Below are 15,071 nucleotides of genomic sequence, written 5' to 3'. Positions count from 1 at the left end.
AATTGTTTTTTTCTAGCACATAGTGAAATTTTTTGGCAAAATATTTTCAAATTACAGGACTTTGAATCCTTGTGGCTTATTCTTGATGATAGCAAGAGTGATAAAGTTGACTATGGAGAATTTATTCATGCCATAGTTGGAGAAATGAATGAATATCGGAAAGCATTTGTAAGAAAAGTAAGTTTCACTGCAGATAGTATAGATATTTTGCAGCCTAACTTTGGAGTTAGTTATTGTGTTTTGAATTTTTTACTTAAATTTTGCATCTGGTAATTGACTTTTTAAACTGTCAGATTAGTGTGTTAAAATAAATGTAAATTAGAAGACTGCATGCTGTTCCATTGTTGAGTTAGTTAATTTTGAACTGCAACCTAGAATCAAGTCCTTTATTATTTTAGGTTTGATTATGCATGCTATTCTTACAGTGCTCTCCAGTGTGGAAAGCATCTGGCACTCCAAAGCTCTGTCTTCCAGAAATCTCTCTCTGTATTTTGGCATATCACTATATTTGTTATCCATATGCACTGTGTGCATTTTTTTCTCAATGTCTAAAATAGAGGCAATAATACTTGCCTTCTTTGAGACATCCAATTCGAGGCATTGCATTAGTGAGAGTTTTTTATATTTGAAATGTCATTTTGTTATTTGTCTATCTAGAAACTGGAAAGACAGAGGGATTGGAAATGTATTGTGACTGTTTCCAGTGTGAAACACTGGTTACAAACCAGCCAGTATCATAGTGACGGGATATCATAAAGATCAAGAAATGGGACACGCTTTTGTTCTTTTAATAATGGAGGATCTGACTCTCCCAGCCCTATATATTGGGTATGTGTATTAAAGTAAGCTGTTGAAATTAAAATGAAGCTGCTCTTAGTAGTGCTGTAGAGGCACACTGGAATGACGCCGGAATCTTAGTAATTGGAGGATACAGAAAGCAAGCAGCTTAACTGCTGATTCTAAGGATGAGCTAGAAATTTTGGAGACAAGACAATTTTTTTTTTGAGTTTGTGAAGGGACCACATTTGAAGTGAAACTTGTCAAGATAAAACAATTGTGAAATTTCATAATGTTGAATTCTTTACTGGTATCTGGTGACTGTGATAGCAGATTCAATTTACTTAAATAAAATATGTGAATCAGAATAATCCATTGAACAAATCTGAAAATATGTGCTAGGTAGCTAAGTATGTTTGGACTTTAATTTTTTCTGCCTTTTTTTCTCCCTTGTTTAGGCTTATATGAAACTAGACTTCAACAAAACTGGAAGCGTTCCTATGGTAGACATCAGAAAATGTTACTGTGCAAAGAAACATCCTCTAGTATTGGCAGGTAATTAATTAATATTAACAACAAAAAATGAAAAAAAAAAAATCTACAATTAAAGTAGTGAACTTGTTAGCAGATATACGAGACCCAGAAACTGATACTAATATAAACTGTTTTCATTTCATCTGTTAACAAGAACTTTTTTCCCTCTGATTACCTATGATGTGTCTATCTGGAACTTGGCTATAAATAGTAATGGAGTTTATATACACAATTTTAATACTTGCTTTTTATCATGCTGCAAATACTTCACTTATATAGGTTAGATTGCTTTCCTTACCTGTGTAGGACTACATTTAAGTAGTTATATATCGGCTCTTATGTGCAAGAAATCACTGACCCCTATGATATCAGTAATTTAAAATTAAGAGAATACTCTCCTTTTCATATTACTGTTTTCCCTCAACTTCTATAAGGCTTCCAAGTGACACTAGGTGTACTCATCACTTGGGGTTCCTTCTGAATAAATTATTAATTTATTTCTAGGACATGGATTGTCATTCTTTACAGAGAAAATGTTGGTATCTTCATTATTTTTCAGGCTTTGCAAAAATGTTTAAACTCTGCCATTGGAAAGATAGGAGTTTAAATCTTTGTATGTCAGTTTCTAAAATAGTATCTCCAGATACCAAACTAGTTACTGTGAAAGTCTCTTTAGTGTCCTGAACCTTTCTGTTTTACCAGTAGAAGAAAAGATGTTTTCTGTATTGCCAGTGACCTTAATAGTAATATACGTGAGGATACTTTGTGGATTAAGGATGTTGGACATTCCATTTTTTTTCCATTGCTATAATGCTATATTTTCTCCATTTTTTTCCTCAATGCAATAAAAGTCATCTAAAGTATAATCTTTATTAAGTTGCTAGAACACACATGTCAATTCCAGAACATTTTTGAATGAAAACTTGCATCTTAATGTGTTCCTAGAGCTTTGAACTAATATTACATTAAACACATGATTTATCACAAGTTTACTTCTGATTTACCAGAATTTTAATTAAGGAATGTGCCATTTAGTTTTAGCAGTCATTTGAAGAAAAATCTTCCTGATCTTATAATCTATTAAAATCGACTTTGGCCTCATGTTTCCAATGATATTTAATGCTATCGTTTGCTATTAAAGGAAGGTAATTTCTGCAGCTGATGTTAAGTGAGCAAATGACTTCATTGCCTCTTGTGAAATATTGAATTTGTTCAAGAAAAATATTTGCAAGCCAAAATCTTAGATTTTCTTTCCTAAAATATATTAACTGTCATATATTTATTGGTCTTGAAAATGTAATTAATGGGAAAAAATACACTTTCACAGGCAAAGCTACAGAAGAAGAAATTACAGCATCATTTTTAGAAACATTAGGAGAGTCCTGCAGCAATCCCAATGAAGTGTCCTATTCTGAGTTTGAAGATTACTATGAAGGATTAAGTATTGGAATCATGGATGATGATGATTTTGTTAACATCTTAAGGAACCCTTGGGGAATTTAGAATGGAAGAAGACAAATGAAAAAGAAAGACCTTCTGAACAAGGAGTGAACTAATCAAGGACTGAGTTTAGTTGTGACATGCGTTACTTCATAATTAGTGTCTTAAATTGATTTCAAGGACTGAAAATTGTAGATGCTTTCAGAATAATACAAGATAAGTTTCTTACAGAGTCTGTTGAGCAATGCTAACCACTTTTTCAGTATAAATGTTGTTCATGCATTTTCATTGGCTGTTCACCATACCAGAAAGCAGAATTTACTTGATATTAGAATAAAGTGTCATTTTCAAATTCCCTCTTATTTTAAAATACTAAAATGTGTGAGAATATGTGCAAGAGAAATTTTAGTTTTATGATTGTGGAAAGGTTTAGATATGATGATGTAAATATCTGTGGTAGCTTTTCTTCAGTTTTCTTTTTATAAAAATGCCATATTTTTTCTTATTCTTTTCTTTGTTTCTCATTTTTTATGCTGGTGGTCAGCCTGAGAGAGAGCAGGCCATCCCCATTCAATTTGGAGGAAGACCATAGTACTGAAAATGCAGAGAATTTCACACCAATTAACCTTTAAACTAGTATCCAGGCCATCTCTGCTGCTTTTTTTTTTTTTGTCTTGTTCAGGGATCTTCAGAGATGAATCCCAAAGGCTTTAATAAGCACAAAGATATTTTTCAGTGTCCTTCTTTTTCTCTATTTTGCTAAATTGTTTTCAAAACAAATTTCTATTTAAGTATCTGGCTTCTCTACTTTCTATTGCTGTGACTTTTTTTAAACTAATCAATGATATCCTTTGTCAAATTGATATACATCGTTTTATGTCTATTGTGAAAGTATAAAACAGAAAAGTATATATTAAAAAAACACCTTGTTTCAACAAAAATTAAGCTTTGAATTAAAATATTCCTTGCTACTTCAACTATTCAGCCAGGTATGCTTTTCAATGTAATACATCCTGTTAATTCTGTAAGGTTAATTGTGTTAGGAAATAAAAAATGTATTATTAATTAGTTTTATATATATATGTATGTATGTAGATAGCACTTGGTTTCAATATACCTTTCAAAATTAACTGTATGTTGAACTGCATGTTTTAAGCCTATGCAATTAAAGAAATCCTCCCTGGTGATGCTTTTAGGAAGGTTATTCCACATTATCCTACGGAGTAGAAAGACTGATCACAACTGGATGCTCCCTTAGTGAGTCGTCTTATCAGCACAAGCTGCAAAGGTCGTACCTGCTGCAAATTAAATGGTGTTTATTGTTCTTATCACTAAAGTTAGGTGAATGATAGGCACGAATGATATTTCCATAACTTTGGTAGTAATGCATTTTTTTCTTCATCTGAAGTTAGATCCTTAACAGGGTAATCTACAATAAATTCTAAAGGTCAGAAATTACCTAAAAAATACAAGCCCATACTTTGGTAATTCTCTAAAACCTGGTAGGTATTAAATTTCTGTTAAATACAAGGTCAGTTATACATCAGTGGCTGCCTCAAAACACCAGCTATGATGTCTCTGGTGAATTTATAACGGAGTTCACAAAAGTTCCTTTTAAAAAGTCACTTTCTATCTGCCTGATGTTATTTGTTCTCTAAAAATGGTGGCAAAGAATTGACACAAACTTCTACCAAGGCTGGAACGCCATGCTTGCAGTGAGCAGAAAAACTAGCAAAACAGAAACTGTATTCAGACCAGGGTCTGTGGTGTGGGATTCTTTTTATTATCAGTATTGAAAAGCAGCATCTGACAATGCTGAGGAATCGTAGCCTGTACGGTTCCTCTTTGGAAATCAAACATCATAGCAGACACTCTGGGTAAGGAAGTAATGCAAGTCTGTAAACCTCAATGGGTTGTTTCTCTTAGTATCTAATACTTTAGTAATTTTTTGTTTGTTTGTTTGAATATACTTGAAATCTACTTGTATGGTTGAGATGAGAATAACCAACTGTTGTGATCTATATTTCTGTGTTTGAGTACTTGGAAAAGCTGTCAAAAGACTCTTTTCAGTAACAGTGGTCTCAATGCTCAGTTTAATTGCATTCTGATTTGCTTATATTTGCTTGTAAATGAACCCTGAAGCCTTACCTTTGATCAACATTTTGTAGCTTTAAAACTTTCTGGAGGTATCTGCTGGAGCTTGCTGCCTTTAAATGTGTTCAAACAAGATGTTTTCTGTATTCGGTACCTTTCTCAGAATTGCTCATGTTTTCTGAATTAGAGGGTGGGTGTTCTTAGATGGGGTGTTCTTGTTCTTAGATGTGGTTTTCTCAGTCACAGAAGCTGTCTGGCTTCTTTCCTGAAAGTTAATGCTTAATACAACTAGGGGTCTTCATGACAGCCCTAATTTAAACTTATGCTAAGAAGTCTGAGCAATTTGCTGTAATTGAGGAAAGCAGAAGTGCATTATGCTGCCAATATTTTGCCCTGATAAATGAATGTACTCCCAGAAGACAAGTGGAAATGAATGAAGTGGTGCAACTCCTCATTTTTGAGGTCTATGGCCACTTCATCAAATGAACGTGCACTGGCAATACTAGCTGGAATGTTTAAGAACGTTTTTGAGAAGCAAAACACAAGTACGGGTACAAACATTCAAAAGCTTCACTTTGTCACAATGGAAATATGACATCTGACGTCCTCACCTGGGACGGTTTTGGTGGCAAGAGGAGGTATTGCTACTGATTCAGATGCACAAATTCATTTTTCTTCCATAAAAGTCACTGCCACCTGCTCAAATTTTATGGGTCTTAAGGGACAGGAAAAAATAAATAATGTGTGCATAGAGAGGTGCTGTTTAGTTTTTGTTTGTTTTTAAGCATGCTATATCTAGTGTAAAAGAGAGAGCCTAGAGCTGATTTCTTGTGGGTTGGTCTAGTTAATTCCATAGAAAAACAAGACAAGTATCCTTCTGTGGCAGAAAAAAGAAGGATAGTAGAAAATACTTTTTTCTGCATATTACTCTAGCACCTTATACTCTATCCTTCCTCTCCTGTATAGTAACGAATTTAGAGACTGAGACAGTTCTGTGCGTGCTTCTCATGTTGTTAATGTTCTTGTCTTTGAGTAGCTGAGTCGGGTTTGATTTTTTTCTACAGAAACCTTTTCAAAATATTACCTGACGTGCAAAGTACTTAGGAAGGAAATGTGGCAAGAAGGTGCCAGTTGATGACCCCAGGAGTTGTTTTGTTGTGTGGCTCTTCTGTTACATACCTTTGTGACTGTGGAGAAGCAGAGGCTTAGAGAGGGATCTTAGAGGAAAAATACCCTTTGGGGGGCGGGAGGTGGGGCAGACAGGACACAAAAAAAAGCCATCTTTTTATTACAGATTTCTTATTGTTACACTATCTGTTGTATTGGAATTTGCAGTATCTGGTACATGTTTTATGACCTCTTTTTCTCCTCACTCATGTTATAGTTGGATGGGATTAGCTGGATTCTCATGAAAGAGGTTTAGTATTTTTGAATCTTTTGTCGGCTCATGTCTTTTGACCTCTTGCTGTCATTCCCCTCCACCCCTGGTTTGGGGAGAAGAAAGGAACCTGGAAAAGAGTGTGTTTTATTTATTTATTTATTTATTTATGTCTAGGTTCTCCTCTTGGACAGCTGAGGCCAGCAGGCAGAGCCTCCCTAGGGCTGGGAGAAGGGCTGACCTGGTGGCTGGGAGATGTGCAGTGCAGGGCAGTTGTCTGCCTACCTTTCTGCTCGGTTCCTTTCGTAAGTCTTGTCAGATGGGGATGACTTCCAGACAGTTAAATACCTACCAGTTTGCCTTGGCCAGGCTGGAACAGAAGGAATGACCATCTCAAGGCAAGGCTGCTCTTTGCTGTAATCTTTCAAAATATCAGCCACTTACTATGGTCTGGCTGCAGTCAGGTATAATGGAAAGGGTAGAAACTGGACAGAGATGAACTAAAGAGAAGACAAAAAAAAAAAAAAGGTAAAGAACATATAATGGTAGCACTTTTAGGGACAATGGGGTAGATGAAACAGCAGGGAATTGCAAAGAGCTCCTTCCAGGAAGGCAGCAGGGATGTGTAGGGCTTCTTCCCTTCAGTTGTAAGCTGGGAGTGAAACTCAGCAGGAACGGATTAATTTAGGTTCCAAATGTCTCTGTTCCAAGGATACCTCTTGCTGTTCTGGTGTCTTTTTTTTTTTTTTTTTTTTTTAAATCAATCCAATTTTGATAATTCTGCTTATGCTCTTATTTTGAGCTTTGGCTAAGGCCCTCACAGGATTTGCTTTGGAAGCAGAATGCTGTGAGTGATACCCGTTTTACCCTGAGTTACACTTCACGTGGGGAAATCCCAGGCCATTATCGGAATGTGCAAGTTAAAATCAGGGGGAGCTAAAATAGCAGGTTTGGTGATCTATCTTAAGCAATACTCCCTTTTCTTACAACCTGTGTTAAGTAAGTGAACGTTTAATGACTCCTATGACTAATTCTGAGATCCTATGATTTGTCTTGGCATGAATTAGATCCTGTACTCACGCTGGTAAAATTACTCCCCCGAAGTCATTTCCTTTGACAATAGTATTTGCCTTGCAGATGTTAGTGATTAACCACGAGTTTCATTTGTGAGTATTGCCGTTGTTTTCGTGTAATAGATGTTCTTGAATTCTTCTCCTTTTTCAGTATTTCAAGACCAAAAGGAACAGTAGCAGAGGTCAAACCAATGCTACAATTTCACTCTTTTTTTTTAAATTTTTTTAAATCAGCATTTTGGAAGTGTCTTATACAGCAGCATGGTTCAAACCAAGTTATAATATTCTGCTTTTTGTGGGTGTAATGTGCTTTTAAGAAATATGCTTCTAGATATTGCTGTTGCATAGTTTCAGGTAACCATAGGGAAATTGGCTGTCTTAATTGCTAATTCTTAATATCCTGATACGAAATGTTGAGAAGCATCAAACAAAAATCATTATAAATTAACAAAAATGTAAGGGGAGGCTGGTGACATGCATCTGGAAGTGTGCTCTGTCAGTTCTGTACTGTGAAGCTGAATGTGCTTTTGGTGAATCAGGGCACAATGATGCTCTTCCTTTAAGAAAGCCTATGACTGTAGACTTTTTCGTGCGTCTGAGTTCTTGAACACATTTTGCATAGAGAAGGGGCTGGGTGGCTGTAGGATGGGAGCTGACACAGGAAGCATCCTAAGCAATTTTCAAAATTAACATTAAAATTAATTAACGTTAAAAGTCAAAGTCAAAGAGTTATTAAAAAATGTAAATGAGCCTGATAACTGGTGGCAATTTTTTTTTTTTTTTTTTTTTTTTTTCCCCCCAGATCAGCATAATATTCACTTTTTCTGATTCTCCTAGCTTTTAAACTAGAGCTGCCCTTTCTGGAGCAGGGTTAGCAATCTTTCAGTCACAGCATTGGAGGAGCTTAAAGGTACACTCAGGATGTCAGCTCTGCTCTCAGAGCATCTCTTTGTATTTCGGCTTCCACCATACTTCTCCTTTTGATCAAGAAGCTTATTGAGCTGGGTTGTATGTCAGTTACTATTTCATTAATTTTTTTTTTTTTGTAGCTTTGAAGCCCCTAAAACCAAACTGAGCCACAAGCTGAGCTGGGCACTATGCAAACAATTACTTTGGGATACAATCCTTGCCTCAGAAAGTGTAACATCTGTATTGGAAAATGGGAGAAGGGGAAAAGAGAGGGAGAAAGATAGGAGACAGGGAATATTATCTTAATGATGTAAGCAGCTGAAGTGTAATGTAAGCACAAACATCTCATCTTGCCTCTTGCTTAACAAATACCAATGATAATTTGTACAATGAAAAGATAATTTAAAAGTCAGAGCAAATCTTCTCTGCGTAGGTTAGCAGGAACTCTAAATTAAATAGCTAGGCAGCTAGGGTTTTAAAATACGATGATGATGATTTTCTTTGTTTAGGCAACTCCCAAAGAGATGATCTTTAGAATTTTTATATATATATATATATATATATATATATATATATATTTAGTAGGGTACTTTAATCTTCTTCCATGTGACATTTCTGACTTTTAAAAGGGGAATTATTACATGATATGGGAGCACTTCTTCCATTTTTGATAGTAAATATTTACTAATAAGTATAGTAGGGAAGATGCTGATTGTGTGTGTGTGTTTGTTTTTGTCAGCCTCCATCTTGAGGGAGAAGAAAGCAGACGAGAACATGAGCGGAACAAAGTGGCAGTAAGGGACTTCCTCATGCATGCCTTGCCATTAGCTGTCTTGCATACCTAAACAGCTTTCCTCAGTACAGCAATGGCAGACTGACTTCTGTCTCTTTGCCAGTGTTGCTGGCTGTCAAATTGCAAGCTAAGTCAAATGGTGCAGGTCGTAAACCTGACACCTTGGGTCTCAGCCGGAGACTGCCAGGGAGCCAGTGCCGATGCTGCAGCGGGCCTTGTATCCTTGAAGGGAAATTATACTAACCAAGAGGGGTATAACACTCAGCTCAGTTTTGCTTGTATGTGTTAAAGGTTGGGGGTGGGGTGGGGTGGGGTGGGGGGGAAGAAGGCACTGCAGCAAAGGTATTCCTACCTTTGAAAGCACTGCTACCTGTACTTTGGCAGGTCACATCAGTCCAGGGCCCAGCAACTGTCTCTGTTCTTGGTTTGTACTGCAAGAGGTACTCGGGGCATCAGGCAAGGATGCTGATGCCCCTGCTGCTCCCTTTCCTCTGGTTTGGAGATGTCTCATCTGTGCTCCACTCACACCACGTGTGCACAGGACAGGTTCATGGCAAGGGGCTGGCGTCCTGTTGACTTCGTTGTGACAGTTTTGCCCTACTCAGGTGTGGAGAGCCACTTTATGCCAATGTCTGCAGCAGCCCCTGGCCATACAACTTCCTCCTGTGGCTCCAGGTCAATCCCTTTTTTCCTGTAAGGAAGGTATAGAGCAAAGAGAGCACTGCAGGTCAAAACAGATTGGGAAAAGCTGTCAAGGATATCAAATGTTGCTGTAACACTTGCAAGATTAGCACGGATGGGGCATGTTCTTTGGCAACCAGGTATAACAGTCAATGTACCGATCTGCTCTGCACTTAAGTATGTAAGGCAACTTCTTCAAAGACAGGCAGAGACCAAGAAAACCTGCAGCTTCACAACTTCCTCATACTGGGATGGGCTACTAACTGAGAGCTAGCTAGGCTCTTTCTGCCAGGACTTCTCTGCCCGAGCATGACCTCCTGCATGGCTCTTCAGGGCTCACTGGCACCTTGCCTCTGAGGAGGAAGCGCTGCTGACGCTGCCCATGATGGATGTGGCATTTCCCAACTGGTTCCCCCCTGCCAGGTAGGGTAATGGCCGAGCTTACAGGTTGCAGCAGAAATCTCTGTCGGCACCTCTAACTTTTGTGAGCATGGCTGAAGCACTAGAGGAGGAGATGCAGTGTTTATCTCTTGAGAATACTGTTCTGTTTCCATGGCAGTAGACGGCTCAGTCCAGATTTGGGCAATCCTGTCTGCAAAGTGGTATGGAGAAAAAAAATCAGAGAGAAAAACTTGACTGCAACTGAATGAAGGCAGTCATAATTAATCAAGCTTACATACACTGAGGTTGTGTCTGCTCTATGAGACTGCAGACACTATGAAGAAACCTCTTTTCTTCCTGCATAGCTAAGGTTTATTAAATTTATTTATTTATTTAAAATCAGTCCCAGTGAGATTCTGCATGAGACTCCTGCCACTTGCACTCTAGGGGGTTGTCTTCTGACAGATAAACTATAACTACCTGCAATGAGAAGAAAAAAAACACGTTGCAAAACATAATTATTAATTCTTGAATCAACAGTAGAGAATGAGCTAGCTATTGTTACAAAATCTCTACAGTGACAGAATGGTCAATGAAATGGCTATTTCTTCAGGGATGCCTCAAAGATCATCAGTGCACACACCTTTGGAAGATAACTCGTCAAAGTGGATCACTTGCCTTGTTGGGGCAGATATACTATGATCTCTTACTACAAATTGATGAAAGTAATGGAGTTTGTTAGTCACAGAAAGGAGGAAAATGATATGAGGTAGGTTTCCAGTTGAGCTGTGATGGAACTCAAAAACCAGGTGAAGCAATACTGGCCTCATCTGAAAATGGTGGTAGTCCTTTGGTGTGTTTCCACTGATTTTGATGGCATCTGAAGGAGAGTTGTTTGACTTCCTCAGATAAATCATCATCATATGCAGTTTATATATCAGATTTGAACTAATTTTAGAAGATCCCTCAAAGCTAACTTCCAGTGAAACAAAACTGCTCCTAGAGAATTTTAGTAATTGTTTCTATTCTTTTAAAAATACAGAATAGCTGTTCTGTATTGGTAGATGGTAAGCAAGTGTGAGTGCTGGATGATAGATGTATGTTTATTTTTGTAAATTATGTTAAAGTGTTCAGGGTGTGTGTGTTCAAGTCAAATTATATTCAACTCAGACTTAAAAACGAAAGATTGCTCTAAGTTTCTTTATTAGGTTGCTTGATGGTCCTTCTGGATATCCCTGCAAATAGGCTATTTCTTCATACAGTCTTTGCCAATGAAACAAAAATGACAGATGTTTCACAGCAAACTATGTTATAGATTTTTTTTTCTTTTCCTTCCTGTGGAGGCTGTACTAAAATAGATAATAAGGTATCTCTTCTGTTTAGACAGATTTAGATCTTTCAGGCCATGCTTTTCTGTAGCTGAAGAAAGCTCTCTGGCCTGTATGTTCTAGGGGACTGTGATTTTATTATTTATATCATAGCACTGCTTAAAATGTGCAACAAGATGAGTCCATCATTATGCTGAATACAAGCGTAATAACAAAGTTTTATTAGTGATCTGTTCTTCAAAAGCTTCAGTCAAGAAGAATGAGATGGGTAAAGAACAGAAAATTGCAGAAATGCTTGCATTTCCCAAAATTTTCATGATGCTTGCATTCATGCCAGAAAACAAAAGTGAGACCCAGTGGAGGTCAGCATATTTCTGTTGGCTCATATAGCAATACTGCAGAAGAAGATGCATGGCTTGGGCATTTCCCTGTCTCTCTGGGCTTTCTGGTTACAGATGGAAAGATCATCAACCTCCTTTGAATGATGGAAGCTTGTATCCAAGAGCTGAAACTAGTTTGGAGATGCTGTATTCATTTCCCTGTCCCTCTGGACTCTACATGTTTGACTAGATCATTCTAAGACCTTTTTTTTTCCTGTCTCTGTGAATACATAGAGCATGTGGCAGAAGCTCAGTATGTGTATTTACATTCTACATGAAGTAAAGAGTAAATGCCTGTTGAGGAGCAACACTTGTGAAAGCACTGCTGTCATTGTTTAACTGGTCTTTAGAAAACCACTATTTTGTTGGCAGGTGACAGTCCCTCAGAAGTAGCACTGTGTTCTGACAGGTTATGGTTGAGAGAAATCACTGACCGTTAGCTAGAACTGAAGCAAAATTTCAGGATAGATCAAAAATTTATTCTTGCTATTTTGGCTTTTGGTCAACGAAAGATGTAAATATGGAGAGAGCCTCAGGCAATGCCTCCTTCATGAGCAGAATGTAATATCCCATGTTGCCAGAGAAAAACGTGCATCCCACAAATATGAATCAGCACTGACAAAGCTACTTGAGTTACAGCAGAAACAAGTGACTAATATTTCTTTTCCACCATCTTGCATTACTAATACCTCTGACATTTGTAATCAAGGGGAGCCAAAGGGCATGAATGAAAAAGCCAGCGGGTTGAAGAGGATTCTGGCACGAGTGACATTTGGGCAAAGGGCATGTGGGATCCACTTCTGCTTTGGAGGAATGGTGCCCACTCTGTCATCAAAAGTGAAGGGTCACGGTTTCTAAGGGTCAAAGAAATGGTGCAGCTTGTGGTATCACTTGCTTACAAAGAGGGATGTTGCTTTGAAATCCTTGGAACACCTGTGGAAGGACTGGAGAAGAGGATGAGGATGTGCAAGTTGGGGTGCTCCAGGGTCTCAATCTGCAGCAGAAGGGAAGAGGAGCGCTTTTGAGGGACAGCACGTGAGGCTATGACTAACGTGTGGCTGGAGCTGCACAAGGCAGAATGGGCCACATCGCTTCCCAACACCCCTTTCTTCTGACAGGAGAAATCTGAAGCCTACCTTAACGTATGGAAAACTGCAGACTTTACTCCCCCACCTCCAGGGAGCATAGGCTGTGCATTGCCAATTAGGTGATGCAATTAGTGCCCACCTGTTTTTCCAATGTGTCGTGTGGCTTCTCAGCAGACCCCAATCCGGATCCTCTAGCTTTTTCTTTCCTTAATAAACATAATGCAAAAATGATGACAACTTCCTGTTGGCTTTGTTTCCTTGTGGACTTTAATTACCCCATGGCTTTCTAATTGTCGTTTCACAGACATTTACTTAACCTAAGCTTGTCCCCCTTACTCCCCCCTAAATTCTGAGCAGTGATTCTGACTTATCAGCAGTATATTTGAGTATAACGTGGCTGTCACATTCTGCAAGATCTGGAATGAATTAGTATGTGTAATTGTAAATAATAGGGATGATTATAAATAATAAGAGAAAATAGAAAAATAAGTAAAAGAAGCAAGGAGAAGCTTAATAAAAAGTTAATGATGGTGAATATTTAAAATAATTAGTTCATTTACTTAATCATCAACTAAACTGATATAAATTGATTGTATTTTGGCTGTGTTGCACTGTCTTCATTATAATTCTCAATTATAAAATTGATTTCTTTGTTTCTCAATTACAACATCATATGAAAAATAGGAAGTGGTGGCTTCTGCCTCATGTCCTCCTCCAGCAGGCAGCTGGGCAGGCTGACCTTCCTGGGCACCTCCTAGTCAACAGAGCTCCTCCAGAAGGTGGTTCAGAGCATGGCTGTGACTGAGGTACGCTCCATTTGCCCTCAAATCTATTTTTCTTTTCCATGTGTCTTTTTTTTTTTTTTTTCCCCTGCCTTTGCCTTCCTTCCATTTACTCTTTTATTGTTAGACAGCTGGTAATTCAATGACTTTGCTTTGCAGCACTCAGGCTTGCATGAATGACGATCGCTACTAGTAACTAAAATGCTCATTTGGCTTGGGTTTCTGATAGCAGTCTTCACAGCTAATTTTATTGCTTTGTCAGTTAAAACAATAACATAGGACCTTTCCTTTCATAACACCTATCAAGCAGGGAAAATTGGTTGTATATTGCTCAGTGTCACTCTGTTCTTCAAATAAAGTTCCGAATTTGGAGCTACAGAAACGTTTCCACTAAACTTTTACGTAAAAATGTTTGAGAGTTTGCTAATACATGCGCTTATTGTCCCTCCATTTGTAGATATATTTCATGGTAATCCTAACTGAGGAGGCACATTTCTTTCTTACATATGTTTCATACATTTCCACTTTTATTGGAAACTGAGGGGTGCCAAAATTCAGGTCAGTGTCTTGTGGGGTGTGAAATTAATTTGTAAATGTTACTGTTATTGCTGATGTAGAATATTATCTTCTTATTCCATTATATCACTCAAGAAAATTTTGGCTCTGAAAAGTCAATGTCTGACATAATTTCATCCTTCATTGAGAAATCTGCCACATGCTGAAAATACAAGGAAGAGCGACAAAGAGAAATTAATAGTGTTATGTTTAGAAACAGACATGTTGTAGAATATGGTGAACATTTTGACTTGACTGAAGGACTATTACATTACCAGAGAGACCACTCTTTTTCTTACCAATCAGAAAAATGATTTTTGTAGCTTTTTCTTCTCCATGGAATAACAATAATATAATAAAAACACTAAAACAAAAAATCAACAAAACCACCCTGTGTTTAAGAAGTCTGAAACATAAACTATATACAGGGCTTTTCATGACATATGCATTATGGGGTATGACTGTAAAGTTTTGATTATGAGATGCCATCCTTGCTAGTCTTTGGTTTGTGGTGGTTGGTTGTTTTTTTGTGGAGGGGAGTGCATGTCCTATAACGTGACCGTGGATGTGGGATTTGGGCAGACAGTGGCAGTTCAGGGGGAAGTCCTGGCACTGTGATGATACAGTTTGCCTGGTGTTTTGGCAGCTACTGCCACCCCATGGTTTTCCATAATGGATGAATGCTGCAGAGCTGTAGTTGGTTGCATTTCTCCAGAAACCTCTTGTAGGTCAGAGAGACAATGATGCATATTCATTTTGCTTTGCTCTCTCCTTCTGCACGTCCCCTTTTCTCCAGATTCCTCTCTGCAAAGAAAAGCAAGTATGGCATGAGCAGTGCTACTTTGGCTCAGGGCGGGTGAGTCCTTTCCACTGGATTT

General features: G+C 37.9%; 1 protein-coding gene across 5 annotated transcripts in view; it reads left to right on the top strand.

Moving 5' to 3' along the window:
- Window positions 1-3,936, top strand: part of CAPS2 (calcyphosine 2) — a 32,317-nt gene extending 28,381 nt beyond the window's left edge. For 4 of the 5 annotated variants that reach the window (XM_013197824.3, XM_013197823.3, XM_013197841.3 and 1 more), the window contains 3 exons: window positions 58-177; window positions 1,236-1,332; window positions 2,639-3,936. In XM_013197824.3, the coding sequence (XP_013053278.3) occupies window positions 58-177; window positions 1,236-1,332; window positions 2,639-2,814 (393 nt within the window). In that variant the 3' untranslated portion in view covers window positions 2,815-3,936. The remainder of the gene's footprint in view (window positions 1-57; window positions 178-1,235; window positions 1,333-2,638) is intronic. The other variant, XM_066993149.1, reaches the window with a different exon arrangement.
- Window positions 3,937-15,071: the final 11,135 nt, after the last annotated feature.

This window comes from Anser cygnoides, chromosome 1 (genome assembly GCF_040182565.1).
Source record: "Anser cygnoides isolate HZ-2024a breed goose chromosome 1, Taihu_goose_T2T_genome, whole genome shotgun sequence".
NCBI lineage: Eukaryota > Metazoa > Chordata > Aves > Anseriformes > Anatidae > Anser > Anser cygnoides.
Note: the sequence above shows the minus strand (reverse complement) of the source record. Positions and strands in the feature narration are given on the sequence as shown.